The 13045-nt window shown below is 37.3% G+C and overlaps 1 protein-coding gene across 1 annotated transcript in view; it reads left to right on the forward strand.

The window, feature by feature from the left end:
- Positions 1–13045, forward strand: part of CRLS1 (cardiolipin synthase 1) — a 22575-nt gene continuing 9530 nt past the window's right edge. The window contains exons 1-3 of the mRNA XM_012188698.5: positions 1–474; positions 3065–3202; positions 7658–7787. Of these exons, the coding sequence (XP_012044088.3) occupies positions 169–474; positions 3065–3202; positions 7658–7787 (574 nt within the window). The 5' untranslated portion in view covers positions 1–168. The remainder of the gene's footprint in view (positions 475–3064; positions 3203–7657; positions 7788–13045) is intronic.

Genomic DNA, 13045 nt, shown 5'->3' on the forward strand with positions numbered 1-13045 from the left:
GGCGATCCGAGGCCACCTGTATAAGATAGCGTGTTGGGGTTTGAGAACCAGGATGGAGGCCGTCGATCTTCTCCAATATTGCGGGGAGTTGATGAGGAAGCGGTTCGCCAGTGCCCTAGATTGCTGAGCTCTCGCCGACTGCGTCCCCCCTCGAGCGCCAACACGGTCATGCTGGCTTCGCGGATGGCGCGCGCCTCTTGGGGGGCCCTGCGCGTCGCCGCGTGGGCACCGGGAGCGCGGCCGGGAAAGGGGCGCGCCCGCGGGGCTCTGCTGCCGCCCGCGTCCGGCTGCCTGGGCTTCCTGGCTGAGCGCTGGTGGCTGCGCCCGGCTGCGCTCGGCTTGCGGCTGCCTGGGGCTAGCCCGCGAGCCCACTGCTCGGGCACGGAGAAGGCAGCCTCCGGGCCCGCGACCGGAGAGGACGCTGCTGTTGAGGCCCGACGTGGCCAGTGGGGCCCGACGAGCGCCTCCAACCTGGTACGTACCAAGGAGGAGACGGAGAGGCGACGGCTCCGGCGGGTTCGGTCCCGGACACGAATAACGTGCCCTGGCTGGTCAGGTCCGATGCTTCCATTTCAGAACTTTTAAACCGTTCCCTGAAGAGAAGTTACGGGTAGGTCATTTGGTCGGGACGAGTATCAGCGGTACCAGCCTGATCCTCTTTGCGTCTCAGTGGTCAAGTTAGAATCCTCTCCTCCCCCTCTATCCTCACCTGTAGCTGGACGCTCCTCTGGATATTGCATTGGTAAAAATAGCCTTCACTTATCTTTTTAAAAGCCCATTTTAAATTTTATGAAGCGAATCCCCACTGTTTAAGGCAAGTCTGTGAGCGTCTTCAAAAATATATACAGGCCTTTGTTTGCTTGTGCAGGTTTGGTTAACTACCATTTGACCTTTGGTAACTTTAAACATTGTGTAGAATGAAGGATAACTAATTTAGATCGTTATTAAAAGATCTTTTAACCTCTAATTATAGAAAAAGATTAAGACTTTCTGAGGTAAAGGAGGAAAATATTTGTCTGCTCACCTGTTGAAATACTGACCAAACAGAAGACATTAGAGCATGAGTGTGGGAGAGCTTTTGATGTCATGTAGCAAGACTCATGCAATTATTACATCTTCAATTGTTATGTCTTCAGTGGGCCCCTGTGCTGCTTTCATCAGTTGTACAGCATGGGTTGGGTTGGCCACATCCTGGCAGGGGTCTCAGCTCCATTAATAGCTAAAGCATGTTGGGGTTTGAATGCTGGATGCTTTGAGGTTGCCATATCCTGGCTGAAGTCCTTCCCAGAACGGCAGTAGTTGGTCGAGTATGCCACAGGTTATCTGGTTGGGTAATCTGAGATTAGCTCTCTTAATTTTAGTTTAGAAACGTTTGCAAATTTAATAATTAGAAATTAATGAGGTATTTTAACTGAAATATTTTGTGTGGAGCTAAAAAGAATCCTTTTCATAGTTCCAGGAACATTCAGTCTGGTTTATTAATTCACCAAATGAAATGATGTGGTTGTTTGCAGCTGTGTCTTTAATTTTGTCCCATGGGCATCTCTGTTATGAATTTTGGCCCTCTGTATTCTGACCTTTTGCTTTGTGTTTCCCTTTTCTCAATCATGAACTGTACCCTCCCCTTCCCTCCTCAGTGAGTTGCTATTATACTGGATCAGTGTTTGATTTATCTGTACTGCAGTATCGTCAACAGACTTATCTTTTTTTTCTGGACTCTGAACACTTGGACCTTTGAACTTGAGTTTGGAATGTTTCAAGAATGAGTCCATTTAATTAATATTGTTTACCTTCAATAAAAGGTCCTCCAGTAGAGGTTTGTAGTGCTGATTGTTTCCCAGAAAATTTGAATTTTTCTGTAGCTTTAGTGACAGTATTCTGCTCCCTGACCCCCAAAACCCCATTATCCTTCCATGCTGAGGTGAACATTTCTTGCCAGGTTCTGTTTATAAACACAAGCTTAGTATCATTAGAGAATTGCCTTTTCTTACAGAACGGTTCAAGGTATTTTAAAACAGGTCTTTAGAAGTGGATGCTGTTATTTTCTAAAAGATTAAGATTCAGACAAATTGAGAAAGAGGTTAAATAGGGTTATCTTGTGAGGAGATAGTCCCATGAGATAAAACTGGCAGTCTTGACTCAGTGGAGAAACTAACCTTTAGGAAATGACATTTTCTCTGTATTATTTCTGTACCCAGTTTTGTGCAATGTGTCTTAGTTCTTTAAAGTTGAAGTACCCTTTCGTGAAACAGATTTTGTTTTGGCAAGAAAGTAATGTTCTTTAGAGCAGCTGCCACGGTGCCCTTTTGTTGGTGCCAGCTTCAGACACCTTGCCTCCCAATGAAGTTTCAAGGAATCATGAAGCTCCCATAGGGAAGTTGTGAAAGCCCTAAGCTTCTGGTTGGGGATCTTAACATTGCTGTGGCTATTTTGAACAGATTTCCCAAGGATTTCAGTCACTATTCCTTGTTCCATTTTCTTCCAGCAACTTTCCAGTTTAGTGATGATGTTATGGAGTTAGGTGTTTTTAACCCCTCTTCATTCATATCTCCAAACACTGTGTATGGCATTTAGCAGTCTTTTAATGGGTATGTATAGAAGAGTGAGGAGAGGTTATTTGCAATAAATGTTTTTTAGCCAGAATGCCCATGGTTGATAATTTGGCTTTTTTTCTGACACTTTCTAGACTGTTTGTCTACTTGAAGTATAAGATTTTCCTGAAGTTTCACTTCTAAAAATTTTTTATTTTGTATAAAGGGAAAGTAAGCCTTTAAAAAAAATTTTATTGGATATAGTTGATTTGCAGTGTTGAAGTTTCATTTTTAAAAGCAGTATGTTTTTAGTGTTGAATTCTAATTGTGAAGTCGTGTATTACAATCTTGACTTATATGATATTTTTATACCTTCTCTCTAGTAAGAAAATCTATATATAGTCAGTACTTCAGTCTGTGTTTGGGTACGTGACATACCTATAAGTTGCTGGTGTGTATTTTCCAGTGTATATAGTTATTTAAAGTATGAATTTATAGTATTTAATTTAAATTTTGTTGTCTTTATGTTTCAGTATGAAAACCCATGGACAATCCCAAATATGTTGTCAATGACGAGGATTGGCTTGGCCCCAGTTTTGGGCTATTTGATTATTGAAGAAGATTTTAATATTGCATTAGGAGTTTTTGCTTTAGCTGGGCTAACTGACTTGGTAAGTTGTAAAGGCTCTCCCCTTGTTCTGCTCCCCTTCTAAATCCCAGTCTCCACTACACTGAAATAATGCAGCTTCAGTTTGCTTTTCCTTGGAAGAAAATCCTCAAAGATGCATTTCACCTAGTACTTTTATAAAGGCTTGTCATTAGCATCTATGTGGGACTCTGTTATTCTTTGTATTATCTAAGGAAGGAAGTAAAGGTTGTAGGGAGGCACTGGAGAACTTCTTCATGAAAGAAAAAAGCCTTAGAAATTCTCAAAAGGGCCAACTACTTGCTTTAGGGATATAAATAAAGGAGAGAAGCTGAGACTGTTTTTTTCTGCTTATGTAGCAGAGAGAAATATCTGATCTGCAGCAACAGTTGGTTTTACTGATGGAGAGGGAAGTAGTGGGCCAGTTGTTGTGACCAGAGCTTGTAGAGGCCAGATCTCTGCTCAGGTGTATGCTGGCAGGAGGCCATAGGCTCCCCACAGGTTTGGTCCTTGATTCCTGCTCCATACCCCTCTGACTATCTTCCAGAAGACCCTGACCTAGGTGGACATTAGGCATACTTCCTTCCTTCCACTCTCCCAGTAGATGGACAGAGGAGAAGAGAATACTTTGACACCACTGTGTCAGCTTAGAGGGAGGGAAAGATTAGTTCAGGTTATTTCCCAAGTTAGAACTTGGAAAATAATTTAATAACAGAAAGCTGCACTATGTGTTATATAGGCTTTTGTGGACTGGCCAGTCATTGTCATGTGTGACGTTATTTCTATTTAACACCCACCTGTTGCATAAAAAATAGAAATAGCTTATAAAACATGTCCTGCAAAAACAAAATTGAAGGAAGTGGGGAAATGGTAGAGGAAAAATTTTAAATCAGGACAAAAGCGTGTAGAAACAGATGTTGTGTATATATATTATATATTCTTGTACAAGGCTGGTCTGAGATCCAAGTAAGCACCCAGACAAGCAATAGTAATTTGGTGCCTCTTTAAACTGATGTATGTTTGAAAAGTTATGCTCAGTATTTAGTGAGAATAAAGAGAAACTTATTTTCTGTTAATGCAGTTTGTATAATATCTTCCTTTGTAACATCAGCTATTCCCTTTGAGATTCATGGAAACAAAAGTCCACCTGCCCAGTACCATTGTTGAGCGGTATAGAATTATCTGAAGGTTTTGCAGGATAAACAAAGGAGGGTGTTTGCATTGTTATATGACATTCCCAAATGTGCATCAAATACAGTCTCTCAAAGTGGCTACCTCCTCTCTTTTTCAAGAATTTAGCTCCTGTTTGTCACAATTTCTCCCCATGCACACAACCTCTTCGTTTGTCCCTACTTTTATCTCTGAAGTGTGAAAACCTCTATTTATTAAAATGGTCTCCAGGTCTGTCAAAGACCATTATACTGACAATGGAATTTTTTTTTTTTTTTTTGGTAATAGACAAGATCTTTTTTGGTTGCTGAATTTGCTTTTTGTTTTTTTTGGTTTATACGTTTTCTTTAGTTGCCACATGAGATTGAAATGTTCATTAAGTGGAAGAGGCCTCATTTACACTTTTCTAAATATAGAGGACAACTGGCATGGTTTTACACTTATACTCCATGGAGGTTTTGATGCCTCTAGAATGGCCACTGGGCAGATGGTTAGACTCATGGAGAGTTTAAGCAGGGGAATGACAAAGCCTGATTTCTGTTGTGTATGGGAAGGGAATTATAGGAATGCAAGAGTAGAACAGAGAAGCTGGTTAGAGGGCATGCAATAATCTAGGGTAGTGGGTTGAGAGTTGTTTTGAAGACAGAATTAATAGGTTAATGGATTGGATATGTGGGATGAAAGAAAGGAATTAAATATGAGTGCTAGGCAGTTTCTTTTTTTTTTTCAACAAGCAGATGCATGGAGGTTTACATTTTCTATGATGGTTAACACTCAGAGTAGGACAGAGTTTGTGGGAAAAGAGTTGTTACGCCTGTTCAGATGGAGGTAACAATTGGGTATTTGAATACAATAGTTTGAAGTTGGAGGAAGTCGTGGTTAGAGACAGATTTAAGAGTTATTATGTAGATGGTCAAGTCTGGATGAAATCATCTAAGCTGTGGTAAAAGAAGAGAATGGGTCAGAGAAAAGAGCAGTAAGTGGAGAAATGGAGAAGGAGCTGGTAAAGGACACTGAAAAGGAAAAACTGGTTAGAAACGAAGAAAATTGAGCAGTAAGTTGTCTTGGATATTAAGAAGGTGCTTCAGTTGCGTTGAGGATAGGTTGGTGACCTTTATGAGTACCATCTCTAGAGGATGGGGCAGTCAGAGTGAGTTGGTGAGCATATGTGAGGTAGTGATGGCAATAGATGTCACTTTGCTTCACAGGGGAATAAAGTCAAGGAAGCGTAGTTTATAAAGAAATATATACTGGGGAAATTTTTGTTATTAATTAACTAATTAATTAAATAACTGACTAAGAAGAGAGAGAGTGATGATGCTCGGGAGGTGGGGGAAACTCACAGAAGGTAAGAGGACCTGGGGTCAGGGATCAGGATAATAGAGATCAATGTGCCTAGATACTGGTGGGTGGTGGGATTCAGAGGTGGGAATATGAGGGAGTGCTGACAATCTGCTTTTACTTTTTGAGGAAATACGGACATGATCATGAGCTAGAGAGAGGCTTTGGGAGGGATGGAGTCAGTTTGTGGCAAGGGCAGGCTGAAAGGAGAAGGCCAACATAGTAAGCAGGTGTAGGTTTACCAGGCAGTATTGAGTGCCCACAGGAGATTTGTGGTCATGTAAAAGTGAGACTGATCAGCTCATTTAGGTGTTTTTGGGTGTTCAGCTGTTTGGGTATCAGCTTAAAGTACATGATAGATGTATTTAAGTAGTATTGAGAGAGAGTGGAATAGGGAGTTACAGAGATTTACAAAGAAAAAGTGGTGTTGATGACCTTGGAATCCAGTGTGGGTAGAGGAGCAATGAGAGTGAGAAGATGACGGTGAAAAAATGGGAGATTGAGATCAGAAACTGAACTGGCACCTGAATCTTCCGAGGCCCTAACTCCCAGGTCTAGGCTCTTTCTGTTAGTGTTATCTCTAGTATACTTAGGAAAATAGATTGTTTTCAGTTGAGGTAGTAATAGTTGATAACAGATATTTTTGAGGATTTACGGAGTGCTGAGTGCTAAATAGATTTTAATCATGTTATGTACTGAGACATCCTACCCTTTGAGGTAGGTAGCATTATCTCTCTTTTACAGGAAGGAAAGGAAAGGAAAGGAAAGAAAAGGAAAGGCCTAAGCCTCAGTTTCGGCTTAGGCCAAATGTTGTGCCCAGAGTTACACAGTTAAGTGAGTAGGAGAGCGAGTGCTTACATTCTGCTGTGAAGACTAAGTTCTTAACCGTTATCCTGTATGACAACTGTCTCTAAGTTATTGGAATACTTGAGAATTGGAGGACTTATCCTTTAAAATGTACCATGTTAAATTGTGTCTAAAGTAATTTGATCTTTTTCCTTGGAAATAGGACTAGAAAATTCAAACATTTGTTGAAGCTTGAAGTTAAATAAAATGAATAAAAGCCAGGTAGGGACTTGGAAAATCAGAAAATAGCTACGTTGTTTAATGAAAATAGGCAGTACTTGGTTTCAGTCAATTTTCTTCCCATTCCTCAAGTGAGCTTGGAGATGTGGATTTTTTGAGGTAAGACTTTGAATATTTAAATATTGGCAACTAATTTATATTTTGAAAACCTCTGGGCAGTTCAAACAAAACCAGCCTGCAGGCCCCTTGGCTCCCAGGAAACCAAGTATGACCTCTGCTGTAAAATATAATTTGTTTCCAAGAGTAGTGAAAATCAAATTTTAAGTAGGCCAAATACAAAGGATTGAATATTTTATTCAGGTACAAGTCATGCAAATCTAGTCAGCCATGGAATTAACAGTGGCACTAGACAAAAAATATTGATGATAACAGTTAAACATAATAACAGCTAAAACTTAGAGAATTGGATACTGTTATAGAAAAGTAGGTAGGAGTGGGAGTTAGGAGATTTTGCCGTTAAAGAGTAACCCTTGCAAGTAAAAGCAGCTATTTTGGGTGTAGTGAAATAGCCGAGGATTTGAGAGTAGGGGGTGCCTAGTCTATGCTTTGTCAGTCATGCTTTCTTTGAGTTTTATTTGGGTTCTTTGAATCTCTAAATTTGTGTCTGGGTTCATCCCTCAAAGGGGCATTGTGGAAACATTGAGAAATAGCTGAAGGCCTTGAAAAAGAAAAGTACTGTAGGAAAGTAAAATTATTTTCTAACCAATTGGTAATTTAAAAGTTAAATGTATACCAGTAAAACAGGAGATTTGGGAGTAAGAAACAGGAGAGGTTTTATCTACATTTTATGAAAGTATAGTTATTCTGGTACCTTTTAATCTTCAAGATACCTACTCTGTACCCATTATGACATTTATTTAAAAAAAAACACTTCTATTTTCAGTTGGATGGATTTATTGCTCGAAACTGGGCCAGTCAGAAATCAGCTTTGGGAAGTGCTCTTGATCCACTTGCTGATAAAATACTTATCAGTATCTTATATATTAGCTTGACCTATGCAGATCTTATTCCAGGTAAGAGCGCCGTCATGTGTGCTTTTAAATAGTACAGGGAAGAGTGACATTAGTCAGCTTAGGATTTCTCTTGATTAACAGACAAATAATTTTTGTTCCAAAAATATGTTTTTCAACTTTAAAGTGTTTCCCTAATTTTATTTTTTTGTTTCCCTAATTTTAAACTATTGAACTGTTTTGCTTGCCATGCTGTTTGTTTTACTTTCAAATTTATGACTTTGTATATGCTAGTAGAATCTGTTTCCTTAGTAAAATTGTTTAAAATTAAAATTGAGCACATATTTCACAGTGCCAATTTACATTATCCTAGAATCTTTTGAAACTATTAAATTTTCTCAGTGTGTAGCTGAGAATTTAAAGTTTTCCTGAGTCATCTTATTTACTAAGTACAGTTTAATAAATGAGAGTTCTGAAGGCCTAGAGATGTCTATAAAATTTCACTTTGTTATTATTATTACTAGACACTATTATGCAATTTCAATTATCATGTAGTTTGTACATAGTCTGAATACTCTTTGTAACAAACTTTTATGATCTTTTGTATTTTGTACTGCTTTTTGGGTTGTTCATTTTCTGCTTCAGCTGTGTTTCTGTTTTTATCCTTTGGTGCAGATTAAACTGTTTATTTCTGAGTTAGAAATAGGATTGAAAACAAAGAAACTGCCACTTGCTCCTTCAGTACCATGCTGTTACTGACATTTGATAGGAAGAAGTGTAGTGGTGTTTCAGTCTAGTACATTCTTCTCAATCTAGAGATTCTTTTTCTCCTCCATCATTAGGCTTTTAAATCTGCATGACCAAATTTAAAAATGAATTAAACTGTTTGTGTGCTTCTTTGAAAGTCATGATTATGGTGTGTATATGGTTGGGAGTATTGAATGGGCAGGAGTATGCTATAATAATATAGATAATTTGTAGGAAAAAAGATCCTAAGGAGCATTCTGTTAACATTCGTAATTAAGATTATTGTGTGGTGTGTGTATTTTCATGCTTCCCATGAAGCTTTTTCAGAGTTACTTTGTATTTTGTTGTATTGTTTTACACAAAGGTTAGCCAGGTATTTTCCTGTGGAAAGTAGAGACTGTTTCTAGGTTTTGGCATTATGGATAATGTTGGTGTAATTGGTGTAGGTTGCTTTTCAAGCCTTCACTGTCACTGATTATCATTCTGGGCGCTTCCGTTCTCAGTCTCCTGTGTCGGGTCTGTGTTTCCCATGGCTCCCATGGCTCCCGTGTGGAGTGCAGTCTCCGGTTGTTTCTTGTGCTCGGATGCAGCATGGCAGCAAGCTTTTAGAGGCATACCGTGGCTTTATTCTGCAGATGTCTAAAATGTCTTTATTCTACCCTCCATACTTGATTGAAATTCAAAAGGGGTATAATTTTCAGTTGCAGATTGTTTTCGCTCAGAATTTTGAAGACCTTGTTCTATAGGTTTCCAGATTTCATCTTGCTGTTGAGGAGTCTCATGCCATTCTGATACCTTTTCCTTTATATGTGATTATGTTTTGAATTAGAAACTTTTAAGATTCTTTTTTTAACATTATTCTTAGTTGATGGTTTAAAAAAATTCTCTCAGATTAATTTTCTAACTGCTTCTTTGGACACTCAATTATCCATCCCAGCACTTTTTATTAAAAAACCATTTACATATATACATGAATCCTTTTCTGGGTTGTCTAGTTTATTCCCCATTGATTTGTCTGTCTTTGTTTCAGGACTGTCCCTAATTACTACTACTTTGCTTAAAGTCTCCATATATGATAGAACAAGTTTTTCTATCTTGATATTCTTACCTCTTGGCATTTTGATTTAGAATCAGCTTTCAAGTTTCCCAGAAAAAAACTTGTTGGGATTTTATTGGGATACATTGAATTTACAGATTTATTTAGACGAATTGACGTTTTTATAATGCTGTCTTCTAGTCCGCAAACATATTGTATATACTCTATTTAGGTTGTTAATATGTCAAAATGTTAGTTATTTCTTGAGAAGTAATCAGTAATTATTAGATTTATTCCTAGGTAACTGATAATTCTTGATTCTTTTGTAAATGTAGCTCTGTTAATATTTCATTTTGTCATAGCTGCTTATTTATAAGATCCATTTCTAATGTTAATTTTTGTGTCTAGCAAAAGCTGAACTCTTATTCTAATAATATAAATGTATATTCTCTTGGAGTTTCTGCATCCTCAATTATGTATTGTCTATAATTGATGACAGTGTGTTTCTTCATCAGCACTTTTATCTTTTTAAAATTTTGCCTCACTATAGTACACAGTGCAGTGTTGACTAAGAGTGGTGTCTATGTCTTATTTTCAGCCTCAGAAGGAAAGATTTCAATATTTCAGTATTAAATATGACATTTCCTGTAGAGTTTTGTAGAACCCCTTTGTAAGGGTAAAGTTCACTTCTACAGGGAGTTTGCTCAGAAGTTTTTTTTATGTTGGATATTGAATTTTATGAAATTTCTTTTTCTTCATGTATTATGGTAGTTATATTTTTTCCCTTTTAGCTTAATGTATGGTGAATTACATTATTGATTTTCTAAATTAAATCAACCTGATGACATTCCTGTTATAAATCCAACTTGATCATGGTATGTTTTGAAGATATTGCTGTATTTGGTTTACTACTGATATTTTGTCAGTTCATATCTAGATTCATAAAATTGGCTTAACATTCTTTCCTAAAAATGCCCTTGTTAGGTTTTAATATCAAGTTTTATACTAATCTCATAAAATGAATTTTAGGGAGTGTACTTCCTCCCCGACCCCCCATTCTTGGGAAATGTTTGTGTGAGATTTCAGTTATTCCTTTGAATGTTGGTAGAACTTGTTGAAGCCATTGCTTCCTGGAGTTTTCTTTGGGAAAACACTTTAAAATAATTGATTCACTTTTAAAAATATATATATGTTCAGTTTTTTCTGGTTCATCTTTTGTTTGTCTTGTTAGTTATGATGTTTTTCTAGGAACTTGATTCATTTCAGTGACATTTAAAAAAATTACCATAAGCTATTTATAAGTTAAAGTTATCCACATTAACTTTTTGATGTCTGTAGGGTATGTAGTGTCCCCCCTTTCATTCTAATTATTAGTTATTTGCCCTATTTTTCTTTGACTTGTCTTGCCAGAGGTTTGTCAGTTTTGTGAATCTTTACAAAGAACCAACTTTGAGCTTTGTCAAATTTCTCTGATTTATTTCTGTGTCATCCTTTGGCTTTTCTCCGATGTTCTTTTCTAAATCCTTTAGATCAGTCCTATCTCGTAGAGATATAATGGGAACCATAGATTTAATTAAAATTTTTTTAGTAGTTATATTCATAGTGAAGGGAAACAGGTGAAATGTGTGTGTGTGTATGTGTGTGTGTGTGTGTGTGTGTGTGTGTGTGATTGTTCTGCTGCAGTGGAGACAGCATGTTCTGCACATGCATTGCTGCCTGTGCTACCCCCTCCCCTTAATAACATTTTATTCAATCCACTAGATCAAAAATAGTCATTTCTTTGTATAAACGATAAAAATCATTCATGAGATTTTTTTTTTGATACCCTGTCTTCAAAAGCCAGCGTGCGGTTTGTACTTACAGCATCTCAGTTCAGACTAGACACATTTCAAGGGCTTTATGTATGTAGCTGCTGGCTATTGTATTGAACAGTGCAGCTGTAGATGAATGTTTAACTCATTCTTTTTTTTGACCATGCTGTATGGCTGGTGGGATCTTTGTTCCCTGCTTAGGAATCGAAACTGTACCCCCTAAGTGGAATCATGGAGTGCTAACCACTGGACTACCAGGGAATTCCCTCAGCTTTACTTTTTTAATGTTTCCATTTAAGGCATTTTGCATTTTCCTTTTCACTGTTTCTCATATGTTGATATTTGTGTTCTTATCATTATCTGAATTCAGAGTAATCTGTTTCTATTATGATTTTTCTTTGGCCTGTGGAGTTAATAAAAATTTATTTCTCAATTTGTGGGATTTTCTAACAATTTTTGTTGTTACTGATTTTGGGCATAATTACCTGTATTCAAAGAACATGCTCTGTGATTTTCAGCCCCTCAGTCCAGTATACAGTAAAATCTTATAAACAAAATTTTTAGGCATTTTTTGAGTGAATGTATATTCTGTGATCATTGGGTGTGATGGTCTATGTGTGTCCATTTCATCAAATTTTTAGTGCTAATAAATTACTTTTATTTCTTTTTTTATTTTACTTTTATTTCTTTACTGACATTTTTTACATTTAGTCTGCTTTTCTGTCAGTTACTGAGAGAGTGAAGTTTCCTGCTGTGTCTAGTTTTCCATTAGTTTTTCTTTTGAGCTCTGACTTTTGTTTTGTGTCTCTTGAAGTTATGCTGTTAAGTACATATAAAGTAAAATTGTTATGTCTTCTTGGTGAATTGAATATTTTATTTTGAAGTGACCTTCTGTATCTTTAGAAATGATTTTTGCTTTTGTCTGTTTTTTTTTTAATATTACCTTAGCTACACTAGCTTATCTCTGGCCAGTGTTTGCATGATAAATAAATCTTTCACTTTCAACTTGTCTACGTCTATTTTAGGTATTGGTTGTAAATAACATATAATAGGCTTTTAATATAGCCAGTCTAAAAATATTTTCTCTCTCAACTGGAACATTTAATCCATTTACTATGATTACTGCTATTTGTGTAGCAGTCTTCCATTTTACTCTGTGTTTCATTTGACCCATATGTTCGGTCCTGCTTTTGTCTATATACAGTCTGAATATTTGTTTGGCTGTGTCACGTTAGTTGCGTCATGTGGGATCTTAGGTTGTGGCACGTGGACTCTCTAGTTACGTATGGGCTTAGTTGCTCCATGGTGTGTGGGATCTTACTTTCCCCACAAGAATACCGTGCAATTGTCTACTCATTTCTGTTGTTGGTAATAAGAAATCAACTGTTAACTCATTTCATTTTCCAAGATATTTTTAAACTCTGGCTGCTTTTAAGATTTCTTCTTTCTCTTTGGTTTTTCATAGTTTCAAAGTATTTGGTGTGATTTTTCTTTTTTATTTATCCTGCTTGTGATTTGTTGGGCTTTTTAATGTATAGATTGATATCTTTAATCAGTTGTAAAAAATTCTGAGGCCCAGTCTTCAGGTATTGTTGCCTGTTTTTCTCCTTTTGGGACTGCAGTGTATCTGTGTTAGATCTCACTGTATTCTTTAAGTGTCTGAGCCTCTTTTCTGCATGTTACCTACTCATTTTATTTTTCTAAACTCCATTCTAGGTGATGACTAA

The sequence above is a fragment of the Ovis aries genome, chromosome 13 (assembly GCF_016772045.2).
Source record: "Ovis aries strain OAR_USU_Benz2616 breed Rambouillet chromosome 13, ARS-UI_Ramb_v3.0, whole genome shotgun sequence".
NCBI classification, from domain to species: domain Eukaryota; kingdom Metazoa; phylum Chordata; class Mammalia; order Artiodactyla; family Bovidae; genus Ovis; species Ovis aries.